A 13,868-nucleotide genomic window follows, 5' to 3' on the forward strand; every position below is an offset into this window, starting at 1 on the left:
CATCCTCCCTTTTCCTCCCCACGTCTGTTCTTGGTTAGTTGACTGGGTTTGCTCTAAGCAGATATGGTTACCCACCACTCCTTCTTCCTGCAAAGTCCAAGAACCATCCCTAGCTGCTGCTGGCAAAGCAACCTTATGCTAAGCTCACTGCAGCCCATCCCACTGCACATCCCATAGGAGCATTAGGCATGCCAGAAAATAACCCCTCAGCATCTGGCTTTTAGCTAGTGGCTCTATATGTTGGCTCCAACTCTTTCATTATGTTAGGTCATATACATTTCTTGCTTTTTCTGGATGATTTCCTTCCTTCTCAAGTACTTCTGCTGCTCATCACCTAATGAAGATTGGTCAATTCCTTCCATTTTCGATTTTGTAATTCAGTTTTATTAGAAACTTATTGGAATTTGGTGGTGTTTCCACTCTCTCTTGTTCTTTTATTGTGCAGTTTGCCAATTTGCACATCAGCTGCCACCAACAGTGTTGCCTAGGGATACAGTTAGAAATTTTCTGTCCTTAGTACAAAGAAGCAGCAGTAGTGTGACAGTGTATGAGTTGGAGGGGGCCTGTGATGTTCTGGCTTGATGCCCACAGGTTGTCCTGTTTTGTTTGCAAGCATTTCAGGTTCTCTGTAGGGAACTCTGACTCTTCTTTCATGGTAGAAAAGAAGCCATGGCTAGAGTTATATCCTGGGTGTCAGTCTGGGACAAGCCACAAGACCTGTGTCTGATAGGGAGGGAGAATGATAACCATTGCTTTTATTTTGCTGCAGATGGTTTATCTGGATCTCTTAGAAGTCAGAGCAATTGTGTTAGCCCAAGAGTTTGCTGATACTGCTGAGAAGGACATGTTCATGGTCTGACTTTGGACTATGCAGGTTTCTTCCACCACCAGCTTCTTCTGTCACCTGGCTACTCCCTGGGCCTCACTCAGAGACAGAATTCCAGCCTGTGCTATGGACTTGTTCTGCAAGCATAACCAGACCTAATAACCCAGAATGGAGCTCCAGGGTGGCCAGCCATCACATATCCTGTCAGAAAAGCCTTGGCTTGGTCACCTTACTCTGAAGGGTCAGCTTGGCTCCTGTCTGTTCCTCTGTGGTGTTTGGCTGCATATGACACAAGCTTGTTCCTGCCCAGCTGAAGGTCCAGCCTGTTCTTTAACCATGACCCTCTGTTTATTTTTGTACCAGTTATAGCACCCAAGTACACTGTGGAGCTGGCCTGTGGCCTGGGGGCCACCATCCTGCTCGTTGTGGTGCTCATAGTCATCTATCACGTGTATTGGCTGGAAATGGTCCTCTTCTATCGGGCTCATTTTGGAACAGATGAAACCATTCTAGGTAAGGAGTTAAAAAGCTTTCATTTATTTATCCTGCTGCAGGCCAGGCCCTTTGTTTTCCATATAGGAATTTTCCTATAAGCTATTTTTAACCCTCATCACAGCATAATCACATTTTGACCTTCCATTTCTCTATCTACATGCAGTTGTGTGGGTCATTGCTTTTTAGAACAAGAGGAGTCAGGCTTTTGGCTCAGGAAAAAGGGGAAAGAAGTCCTCTGTATTCTCTGCAGAGGTGGAGCATGGACATGCCAGGCTCCCCGGGGCCATGCCCTGCTGATCTAGCTGTATCATCCAATCTAGATTGTCAAGATATGTCATCAGGTTTCAGTAAGTCCCTGGTTTCCCTGGTGACTCTGTGTAAAGGATTCATGGTCTGATCCCGAGTGATCTGCTTTAAGATGAGTGAAGGCATCCAAAAGGATGGATGTGGAAATCTCCGTTCTGTCCTCAGTTCTTCCACAGCTTCCCTGTGTTACTGGGAGTTCATTGCTGGGGACTCTGAGGTGAGATATCCTCCTCTGGAGGAGGAGGAGGGTGTTTGGGCCCTTGCAGCTTGTGGTGTGAACCTGCTGTGGGGGTGCAGCAGCTCTGGGAGGGCGTAGGCAGGGTGCAAGTCTCTGTCTGGTGGCTCTGCTCGTGTGGATAGGCAGCAGCAGAGGGAGCAGAGTCAGAGATGTCCAGAGGCAGAAGAAGCCTGGACAGAATGTCTCGGTCCATGGAAATCTGTGTGCCTTAACCTGCAGTGCCTGGGCTCCAAGTGAGCCTTCCTGCCTGCTTCTCTTGCAAGTCAGAGGCCCAGCATGGGCAGTATCACAGTGTCCCTGGTGCCCTTTGTGTCTCCCTGTGGCCCAGATGGGAAGGAGTACGACGTGTACGTGTCCTACGCGCGCAACGCGGAGGAGGAGGAGTTCGTGCTGCTGACGCTGCGGGGAGTCCTGGAGAACGAGTTTGGGTACAAGCTGTGCATCTTCGACAGAGACAGCCTCCCTGGGGGAAGTGAGTATCTCCCAGGGGCTGTGCTCCATGCACCTCCTCTCTCTGTTGTTCTTGGAGGTATTGCTCATCCATTGCAACAAGCTTATCCAGATTATCTTTCGGGTTTTTGGTTAATGAACTCTTCATGGTGTCTTCTAATGTTTTTGCTTCACGTGACAGTGTTGCAGATGCTCCAGGCCACCAGAATGGTTGCTCTGGGGATGGTGGTTGGTTGTTTCAGTTGCTCTCTCCAGGAGTGATGTGCAGGAGTGTCAACCTGGGGAGCCGGAAAACTGACCTTCATGCAAGCCCTCTGAGCTGCCTTAAAAAAATGGGATAAAGTCAAGGCTAGAAGAGGCAGGGAAAGTTATACTGGATCTGCTCACGGAGGGTAATGGTGAATCCTTGTAAAAACTAGGAGTGTCTACTTCAGGAAGGAGTGGAAGGTGCCAGAATCAGTGGGAAGATAATGTACGTCCCATTCATCCTTGTTAATTAGGAGTTTGTGTCTAATATGGCATACAATTAAGCTACTATTATTAAAAGTACTTTGTTGCAGGTAGTGAGACATCTCTTCAGTAAGATGTAGTCCTTTTTTACTGTTTTAAGATAAATCATACAAAATTCTGGACATAGTGTCTGCTGCAGGGAGGCAGGGAATCACCAAGAATGGAAGTTGTGAAGCTACTTTCACACAAGTTCCAGAGCAAGGGCAAAAATCTAGACAACACTCTTGATTTTCAGTTTTTTTTGAGGCTGAGTTGGTTGTATGATACTGATGCCTATTAAAAGTTCAAAGTCTGAATTTGTGCCAGTGCAGACAACCTCACTTTGAATTCATGGACTTTGGCTCATGACCCCACTGGTGACAAAACCTGTGCTGAGAAAGTCCATTTGAGGGGGTCCCTTTTGACTAGGAATACAAAGGACTGCTGGATTCTCAGCCCACCTGCCTGACAAAGGGAGCAAGAATCAGGCTGGCTTCTGTTATCTTTCTCTCCTAGGTTGTTGCCAGGGTCTAGGAGCACCTTGAAGTTTGAGGGTAAATAAATACATGGGTCTCAGTGAGACAGCTGCAATCCTGGTGCTGTTCCTTCTTGAAGAGAGCCTGAATGTCATGGCAGGGCACCCTCCAGGCTCAAATTGCTTGATGCCAGTGTCAGAGAAAACCTGCTCTGAGCCATTTTCACCAGGTGTCCATCTTCCTCCCTCTGCTGCTTCTTGCCCTATTCACTTTGGAGGGTGTCATTTTCCTTCCAGCACAGCTCTCCTGGACTCTCTGTCCTTCACCTTACCCCCAAACATTTCCATCTCTGCCCCCTCAGTCCCTGACAGCCTCAAGCCAGCACCAGCCCTGCAGAGCACTGCTGGAGTAGCTTGTCACTGCACTGCTGTCATGCTGCTCCTGGGGCTTCCCCAGAGCTTCTTAGCCAGGATTTCACTAATCTCCTTCTCAGAAATGCGTGGTGGGCCAGGAAATAGCTTTTGGCAGCTGGTGTCATGCCTCCAGAGTGTGCATCTGTGTCATGGGTAGAGTTATGTTGTCCTTGATGAAGAAACAGTGGGAGATGGATTATCCCGTGAGTTAGCTGACAGGAACTAATCAAACGTGCTTGACAGCTAAATGAAGTTGTCTGTCAGCATTATTTTACTCTCCATTGTAATTTCTGACCAGTCAAGAGTGTTCCCTTATGAAGGAAGTGTGGAATATTCTGCAGCAGAGAGAGTACAAGGAGCTGGACTCGCATTTACAAGGGATTTTCACATTGATTACAGGAAGGTGGCCAAGGACAGTCTACCTGCAGTTGTTAGAAAATGAAAGAGGATCCAGTTACCATGACTTTTCTCCAGCTTAAAGGGTGTCATTTTTGGGACACTTCACTAAAAGTCCTCAGAGTCAGTTCTAAAAATGTTCTAATCTGCTTTAATAAGAGGATGGCAGCAGGAACAGATGTATGAGTAACAGGAGTTAGGATGGTAGCATTACCAAAGCAAATTATCCCATGAGGACACTCAGGGAGGGTGTAAATTCTTACTTTACGTGGGGAAACTGAGGCAAGAGGAGTGAAGGGAGTATCCAGAGTCATTCTGGACATCTGCCAGAGGAGGATGCAAGCTTAGACATTCAGACTTCCTGAGCCTCTTCTGGGTGAGTCTTTCTCTTGAGTTCATGTGCTATGCAGCTGGCAGTTTCCCTGCTTTGCTCCAGAGAGCCTCTTTTTCCCCTGTCACTAGAAGGAAGCTAAATCTCAGCCCAAGATCAGCAGCCCTCTTGGCCAGAGGGCATCCTCACAGCACTGGCTGGTGTCACTGATGTGTAGTACAGTGACTTTCAAGTGTAGATCTCTTGGTTATCTCTGTGTAGCACGGGGAGGAGGAAATGCATCTATAGGTAGTCAGGAGCTAATGGAGAAGATGTCACTGTATGGGTAGTGTGAACTAGCTCTGGTGTAAGAGGTCCCATCTGGAGTCCATTGCAGGGTTGGGAAGCACCAGTGTAGTCTAGGGAGGGCCTCCAAGGGATTTATTGTCCCCTTCAAGAGGCACCTGGTGTCACAGCAGCAGCTCAGCAGCATGTTCTTGGGCATCACTAACCACCTCAATGTTTCTTTCCCCCAGTTGTCACAGACGAAACCCTGAGCTTCATCCAGAAAAGCCGACGTCTGCTTGTTGTCCTGAGCCCCAACTACGTCTTGCAGGGGACACAGGCCCTGCTGGAGCTCAAGGCTGGCCTAGAGAATATGGCCTCCAAGGGCAGCATCAAAGTCATTCTAGTGCAGTACAAAGCCATCAAGAAGAGCAAAGTGAAGGAGCTGAAGCAGGCCAAGGCAGCCTTGAATGTCATTAAATGGAAAGGCGAGAAATCCAAGTTCCCAAAGGGCAGGTTCTGGAAGCAGCTGCAGGTGGAAATGCCAGTGAAAAAAATTAGCAGGAGTTTAAGCCTTGAGGGGTTGATGCACATCCCTGAAAAATGTTTGACACAATCAGAAAACAAACCAAAACACACCACAAAAATCCACAAGTTAGGCCAGGGAGTGGGGAGGAACTCGGGGTTTTTTCCATGAAGGACCATGTCCCAAACATTTCAGAGAATTGTCATGTTTTCCCTGCAGCTTTGATATTGCTCTGTCAGTAGAGAGACCAAAGATGCAAACACCTGCACCTGTATGCCCTTGTTATCAACCACACAAGCCCTGGGCTTAAAGTCTAAATTTGCTGTCCAGGTGGGATGCATCCAGCACCTTGTGACAGCATGGCCAGTACTCCTAGATCGGTTCCTCTGGGACCTTCATTAGCATCCAGGACAGAGCTTCTTTCCACTCATAAGTGACTTCACTCCTTTCTGGTCCTCAGTCCCTGTTGCAGAGGCTGAGGATAATTTGCAAAGTGGCTCCAGTGTAGAGCCTTTCCTTCATGTCCTGTGTCTGTAGTCCCAATCATTGTGGGATCACAGATTCCTGCTGCATGGTGGGGAGCGTAGACTCTTGAAGCTCCTCATCTTTGCTCTCCAAATTTCCTTTGAAGCAGATGCATCCAGGTAGTTTGGCAGTGAGAAATGGCTGTTAGAGAAACATTTTAAAAAAACAAACCCACAGCTCTACTGGGTGTTCGTATTGTAGCACCTCTAGTTAAAAGTTGTCAGTCTCTGGGACTCTGCAGTCTCATGAGTACCCCAGATCCTTCAGAGCTGCTTGTAATCCAGGGAAATCTCTCATGAGTACAGGCCATGGAGCATGTGAGAGATGTTTCTTTGTAGAATAAACTCAGGGACTTCACAAGCACTACAAGGTACCCCAATGTACTACTGAACCTGCCTGCTGTCTGCCACTGGCTGGGGGAAAGCATCCTGCAAGGTGCTTCCAGGGTCTTTGGGATGACACTGGATAGAAGTCCAACTCAGAAGGACACCCCACAAACTTACTTGAACTTCCTAAAAACTACTGGTTCTGTCCATGTAGGTAAGACTATGAGGACAGGCTGAGAAAGCTGGGGATGTTCTCCCTGGAGAAGGCTCCTGGGAGACCTTTTTGTGGCCTTTCACTGCTTAAAGGGGCCTTATAAGAAAAGTGTGTGAAGACTTTTTTGTAGGGCCTTTTGCAATTATCCCTTTGGGGACAAGGGATAATGGTTTTAAACTAAAAGAGGGTAGATTCAGGCTATATTTAAGGAGGACCTATTTTACAATGAGGGTGGTAGACACTGTCACAAGTTGCCCAGAGAGGTGGTGGATGCCCCATCCCTAGAACCATTCAAGGCCAGGTTGGACAAGGCTGTGAGCAGTCTGATCCAGTTGAATCTGTCCCTGATTATTGCAGGGAGGGTGGTCTTTGACTGTTTTCCCAACCCCAATTATTCCATGATTTTATAAAGAGTCTTTCTTCAGTGCCTGATGAACAGCGTCACCATTTCTAATTCAGGGCTTAGGCTTAAACTAGCTTTGGCTTTACAAAGCAAGTCTCTCCCCATCCTGATCCAGCCCAGAGCTGCAGAGCAGAGGATGTATCTCAGCTTCTGCAACGTTTGCACAAAACAGAAGCACAAAAACCCGCTGTGTAGGTGTCCTTGCTGCAGCAGGAGAGGGTGTGGTGAGTTAACCCCCATCACACAGGTCATGCTGAGGAGGGGTTTCCTCTCTCTTGTTGGACAGACCAAAGCACAGTGGGGCCCTGGCATTGACTGGTGCTATGGTTCACAATGTTTTCAAATAAAAGTTCAGGCTCTGGGGGTGTCTCCATACTCCTGCAGCTCCTAGTGCAAGGGCCTGCCCACTTAATTGTGGAGTTCAGTATTACACACACCAAGTGCATGTTTATTTTTATTGGTGATGGTTGCTCCAGAGTGACCTTTGACTCATACATTCATTCTGTTGGTGTCCATGGGTGAAGCATGAGCATTCATAATGCCACTATAAAAGCACTACAATTAGGAGTCTGTACACTATTCACCCAGCTGAGCTGGGAGCTTTGATAGCATCCCAGTAAAAAGCTCAGCTTTAAAGGTACGGGACTAAATCCTGGTGTCACACTTAGCATTTTATGATTAATAATGTTATTCCAGGGCTGCAGGGAGCTACAGCCCCCCATGCCCTTAGTCAGGTACTGTATATTGTGTTTAGGAATGGTACTTCACAATTCAGTGCTCCCTCTGAAACCATATGCCCTTCATTTTCCCCCTCTCCCTGCAGAGGGTAGGAGAGAGAACTGGAGGCACAAAAGGTAGAAATCCCACTGTGAGATAAGAAAAATTTACTGGAAACAGCAATGAGATAAGAAAATGAGCATTAACAACAATACTAGTGATAGAGGGTACAAGAAATTAAAAATTGTCATGAACAAACCCCCTGACAATTGACTATATCCAACCATTCCTTCTGCTGCACTGCACTGGCCCAGCTGCACTGTGCTTGGACCTTTTGTCTCTAGAAGAGATCCCCTTCTCCCCATCCCTTGCAAATGGTATAGAATAACTTCAGTGTCCAGGACACGTCCCCTCCTGACTGCTGCAAAAACTAACCCTGTCCTGGCCGGAACCAGGACACTGTACAAATGTTTAACAAATAAGGCTTCTTTTTTTACTGTCCTCTTCATCTTTCCCACCCCAAGTAAGCTTTGATTTAAGCAGATAAAATTGCAGTCAGCTTCACTGGTGGCAGTGGAGCTCCTCATCTGCTCAGAGGTGCTTAAAAGTTTTGTTATGAGCTTTTCTACTGTGGTTATCTGTGGAGGGACAGAGCTGCTTCCCACACTGGAGAAAACTTCATTTATAAGAGACAGCACCCAAACCTGTGCTCAGCTTTGTGAGCCCATTGCAACCTTGTCATTGTGCCCAGCTTCACTTTTTTGTTTGTGTTTTAAGCATCTCTGTAATCAGCTGCCAAATCTGCAGGCAGAGGGAAGGCCCTGAGGCCAAAGCAGAGCTGTGTTAGATTCCCATATGATTTTTAAAAGATTGACTCCCCATTACTCATAAATTGAATTGACATCCCAGACCTCACTACATCACATCTCAGTTTTGGCTGAGTTACCAAGAGAACTTATGCTGATGTTTTAGCAAGTTGAATAATTTCAGGAAGTTAAATCCACCTCATGTATTTTGCTGATTTTATTGAAAGATTTTTCCAAATAATTAAGAGCCCTGGACTTTCTCAGGCACACACTGCAGTGGCCTTTGGTGTTATTGCAACCCCAAAACAGGGTTACTGAGACATCAGCAGAGCACCCACAAGGTGAAAGGTGCAATGGTTTGGAAGGGGCCTGAGAGGTCAGAGGGAGCAGTGTGGAAGAATAGTCCTGGAGCAGGTTCCACTCACCCAGGAGCATTACCACTGGCTTTGCTGGGGTCTTTCAGGCCAGGGGTAAAGCTCAGTCCCAAGTGTAAAGCAGATCCTCAAGTGCCTCAGACACGCCTGTCATTTCATTCTATGCCACATGCGGTTTCCATTGTGGGATTGTCACAGCATCAGCTGATTCATTTGAGTTTCTGTGCTCTAACCTAACATTTATCAATATGCAGCTCATGCAAAGTTCCTCATTGTTTTTTCATTGGGAAACAGCGTGGCACAAGTTGGAAAAAATATTATTCCTTCCCCGTGCTGTTTGATGTTGTACAGCTGTTCCAGAGTTTTCCCTTTTCTGTATGTTTTTGCCTTTGTGTGATTTGGTCTGTGAAGTGTCAGTATTATTTTATTTTGCTTTTCAATAAAACATTTTCATTTTTGCATTTCAGTCCTTGTGCATTTCTCATAAGTACCATCTTCCCATTATGTCTGCGAAATGCTGTTAAAGAAAGATGATTAAGTATCAAGATTGTTTGGGGCTCCTCCTTGGGAAAGGGACATTTTCCTGGCTGTTTCACTCTGTGCCTGCAGAGGCACCTGAGCTCCCAGGGCCATCCAAGCATTCAGATGTCTCACAGCAGTGGGCATGCACACAGTCTGATCTGATGAGTGCTCACTTGGCAATCACAAGACAGAAAGATGGAAAGGCAACATAATCTCTTTGCTTTAAAGATCAAATCAGAATTTTAGAAATCTGCCCAAACCACAGAAATCAAACTCACTCTCAGGCTACTTTGCCCATGAGCTTCTGGGTTCAGTCAGCTTCATATTTTCTCATCCAAGTCACTTTCTTGCCCACTGCCCATGTTTGCCTACCCACAGGTAAGTTGAGAGACAGCCCAGAACTTCCAGACCACTGGCAAAATTAGTACCTGTGACAATCTATGGATTTGAGGTCTGTGGCTATGGGATCTGTGATTATAATCTTTATAATATGTTACGTCCTTGGGTGCACTGGGGAGACACAAGTAAACCAATAAAAATACGCAGTATCTTTTGCAAACATTTAGTAAAGATGGGTTTTTTAGTAAAAAGCAGATAACCAAGAGTATTGAATCCCCAAGCCCCTGCAGTGTTCTTGCTGCCTGTGCCATCCTGTGCTGTTTCACTGGGAGGGAAGATCCTACCTGCACACTGTGAAGTGTCCCTCAGGATTTTTCCTGAGCTGGATAAACATTGCAAACTGAACATCCCAAGTTGTCCTGGTCAGCCAAGTCTAAATGCATCCCATTCTCAAATACATCTTTGAAAATTTGAACACCTTCCCTGCCAAAAAAAAAAAAGTCTCAAAAAAATGACTCTCAAAAAAATGTCTCAAAAAGTGTTGCAAGTTCAAAATTGATAAAAGAAAACCAGCACTGTTACCTCAATCAAAACATTTCATTTCAGCAGCATCAGAGTCGTTCATGTTAATTGAACCTGGGCTTTTTGAGCAGGCAGGTAGAATAGGTGACCTCCCAGGGGTTGCTTCTGCTTACATTTTGCTGTGATTCTGTGATTCCAGTTTCAAAAAGAAGGACCTTTCAAACCAACAAAAGACACAAACTGTTGAAGCTTGGCTGTTTTCAAAATAGATTTCAATCAGTTGTAGAAAAGTTTGAATGAGGTCTGGACTTAGTAAATTGGAAATTGCTTAGTAAATTTGGAAATTGCTGCCAATTCTTTATGCCTTTGAAATAGGGCGGTAAAAATGTGTCATAGTGGTAAGTGACAATTCTGACAGAACTGACTATCATCTACTTTTGGTTTCAATGAATCAGTGTTTTCCTGTGTGTGTTGGGGGTAACCTCCCCCCCCCCCAACTTTTTATACAAGAAAAAACAAAAGCCCTCAAAATTATTTTATTTTAATTCCAGTATTTTGTTAACCAAACAGTGCTCTACTTTCTCCATTAGGATATTGCTATATGATCATTTTTCCTGTCTTGGTCTCAGATAATCTAGTGACAAAGAGTTTTACAGCCAGTCATACTTCTTTGAAAAGTATTTTTCTGTACAATATTAAAATAAGGTGCACCCAGATGCAACACAGTACACCTTCTGCTGTGAGCTAAGAGACAGCCAAGTGCTGGGGAATTAAAGGCACTGCCATTGCAGTGAAGGAACAGTATTTTTATTCATATAAAAGACCAGTGTTCCAGTGTCAGGGAGAGAGGAGAATCTCCAGCCTGAGGAATGAAGGCCTTAGCAGTGTGAAATGGAAGGGAAGCAGGAGGTAGCTCTTCCCAGAACAGCTCTTTGAAAGACATTCCTAGAGGCAGATTTTTCTCTCTGAATGTGCAAGAGCTCTTACTCTAATGATCCTTGTCCTGCTTGAACACCAACTTGTCCTTGGGTCCCCTCTCATCTCAGGCAGCAGCACTTAGTAAGTGTATGGGTTTTTAAATTTTTTCAGTTTTATTATTCAGCTTTTGTTAAATTGTTGAGTGCCACAGCCATATAATTCCCATCCTTTCAACTGCTCACCATTTAGCTACTATACCTTCAATATGCTTTCTACATCCCAAGCCACAGGTAGAAGTCCAAGGACATCCTTCAGGTTTGCTGCTTTTCAAAATTTGTAATAAAAGATGTTGCTCTTGCCTGGCACCATTCCAGCTGAGCTTCTTGCTGAGCTTTACAACTTGCAATTAATCCCAAGAAATGCTTTGAAGGACAGTATTTCCACCGCCCATGATGCCTAGAGGAACTGGTGGAGGGGTTTAAGGCTGATATTTATGCTTTCTAAATTTGGAGGTTTCTGCTTAAAGATGAGAGAGCAGGACAGGGGGGTGGTGGGTCAGCCCCTGCAGTTTGAGTTGGGGCAGGATAACACAATTGCTTTGATCCCCTGATGCAGAGTTGCTCAAGCTGTGGGCAGGTGGTTCCCAAACAAGACCCACCCTTTATCAAATGCCTGCACTTCCCTGGCCATGACTGATGCTGTGCAGGGCAGAAGTCAGAGTACAGTCATGGCATATCCTGGCTTCTCATTTACCCCCTCAGCCTTCTCAAAAAGCCACTGCACAGCAAACCTGCTGCCAGCAGGAGTGTGGGCAAGTCAAAGGTCACAGCACTCGTGCCAGGTTTCCCTCTGTGGGAAGAGGGATCTGAGCAGGTATGCCTCCAAACAGCTTCCTTAGCTTTTCTCTCCCCACTCCCTTCTCCTTGTGCACCCCTTTTCCTCTGCCCTTTACTCTTAGATACCACTGAAGCCGTGTTCGACTTCATCCAGAGGAGCCGCAGGATGATCGTGGTCCTGAGCCCCGATTACTTGACAGAGAAGAGCATCAGCCTCCTGGAGTTCAAGCTGGGCATCATGTGCCAGAACGCCATAGCCACCAAGCTCATCGTGGTGGAGTACAGGCCGCTGCAGTGCACCCACCCCAGCATCCTGCAGCTGAAGGAATCTGTCTCCTTCGTCACCTGGAAGGGGGAGAAGTCCAAGCGCTCGGGCTCGCAGTTCTGGAAGGCGCTGCGGCTCGCCCTGCCGCTGCGCAGCCTGAGCGCCAGCGCCGGCTGGAACGAGAGCTGCTCCTCGCAGTCCGACATCAGCCTGGACCCCGTCCAGAGGAGAAGGGGCCGCTTGAAAGGGCAGCCCGAGCCGCGGGGAGCCACTCCTGTGACTCTCGCTCACGGAGGGACGGCCTCGGCCTCCGAGTCCAAGGCCAAGCAGCGAGCCAAGCGCTTCCTGACGTGCCGGTGTTGTGGGACCCAGTGCCATGGCAGCAGCAGACACAAGCAGCAGGCCGTGGCGGAGCCCAGGTGGGACAGTCACCTCTGCAACCCGGGCTCGGGCAGGGCCCCAGCACAGGCCCTCCAGGGCAGGGCCCGAGCCGAGCCCCCGCCGGCACAGGGCCCCGCTCTCGCCCTCTGCCATTACAGTGACCTGTCCAACAACAATGACTTCTACGTGCTCTAGCACACAGGCTGCTGCTGCTGGGCCAGTGGAGGAAACTAACTGCGGCCTCAGCATGTGTTCGCCATGTCACAGGCTGGCACGGTGCCACTAAGTGTCAGTGCCATGCCTGCATGGAGGACTGCAGCAATGTCACTGCTGCTGCCCTGAGCCAGGGCCTGCAGCCACGCACAGCAGCGGCTGGGGCCTTCCTGCCCGGTGCTTCTCCTGAATTTAGATTGCAGACGGAGCTGAAAACGTTTCTCTGGCGCTGCTTTTCCCACACCGTGGCTGTGTTTGCGGCAGGGCTGCTGCTGGGGTGGGTGCACAGGGCAGGTCCCAGCTGGGGCAGGGAGGGAGGGAGCAGGGAGAGGCCGTCCTGCTGCCAGCAACCTCGGGAGAAAGGGAAGCAAGCCTGCTTTTTGCAAAGGCTAAAACTTTGCTAATGAGGGTAATGGGAGCCCCTGCCACTGCAGATATCTGCTGTGGTCTAAAAGAATCTGCTCAACCGTTTTAAGACAAGCCCTTTATCTCTAAATAAAATTGATTTCTTTAACCTGCTGTTGTAAAAAGTTCCATAGGAACTGGTAAATGCTGTGGCATTGTTCACCAGGCGGTGCCTGGAGATATGGTTTGCCCAAGCTGGCTGAGATCCCCTCCTGTTCCCAGAGCTTGCAGTGGGCTCCTGGGCTTGGTCCTTATCCCCACTTCACTCTATGAGGAATTTGTTCTGTCAGTTGAGTGGCCTTCCACGCAGCAGGAAAGAAAACCATTGCAGGGAATACAATTTAAAAATTTCTCTGAGTAGTCAATGGGCTCAGGGATAGAAGCAAGACCTCAAACACTCACAGAAAACCTCCGGCTCTGAATCTGAGGGGTTAAAACTCAACCACACTTCATTAAATAACCAAAAGAGCCTTTGAACTGTCTCCCTGGGGCTGCTGTTTCATCAGTCTGTTTAGTTGGCTGTCAGCAGTGTTTCCTGCTCTTCTCCTGCACTGAAAACTTCATTTGTCTAATTCCACATTGTGTAAGGCCTTCTCTCCCCACCAAGGGAGGGTGTTAATCCTGGGAGTCGGTTGCTCACCTTCAGCTGATGCTCTGGCATGACAGACCTGCTAATACACTGCATTTGTTTTCTTTCCCTGAGACCAAAAATGGTCTCCCTTCACCACTCTAGTCAGTCTAGTAATTGCTTATCAGGTTGACAAGTAATTATTTTTTCTTCTGCCTTGAAAATATGATCTGAGCCCTTGGGGTACAGAGTCTGGTGGCCCCAGGACCCTATTTCGTGGCCTCAGGTGAACTTGATGGATCTGTGAGGAAGGGGGGGGCCATG

The 13,868-nt window shown here is 47.4% G+C and overlaps 1 protein-coding gene across 3 annotated transcripts in view; it reads left to right on the plus strand.

Annotated features, from left to right (window-relative positions):
• IL1RAP (interleukin 1 receptor accessory protein) overlaps positions 1 to 13,083 on the plus strand; it is a 47,881-nt gene extending 34,798 nt beyond the window's left edge. Inside the window, exons 9-11 of one of the 3 annotated variants that reach the window (XM_056499149.1) lie at positions 1,190 to 1,339; positions 2,194 to 2,337; positions 11,835 to 12,553. In XM_056499149.1, coding sequence (XP_056355124.1) covers positions 1,190 to 1,339; positions 2,194 to 2,337; positions 11,835 to 12,553 — 1,013 coding nt within the window. Of the gene's footprint in view, positions 1 to 1,189; positions 1,340 to 2,193; positions 2,338 to 4,935; positions 9,035 to 11,834 lie in introns of those variants that run through there. The other 2 variants (XM_056499148.1, XM_056499150.1) reach the window with 2 other exon arrangements.
• Positions 13,084 to 13,868: the final 785 nt, after the last annotated feature.

This window comes from Oenanthe melanoleuca, chromosome 9, assembly GCF_029582105.1.
Source record: "Oenanthe melanoleuca isolate GR-GAL-2019-014 chromosome 9, OMel1.0, whole genome shotgun sequence".
In the NCBI taxonomy this organism is placed as follows: Eukaryota; Metazoa; Chordata; class Aves; order Passeriformes; family Muscicapidae; genus Oenanthe; species Oenanthe melanoleuca.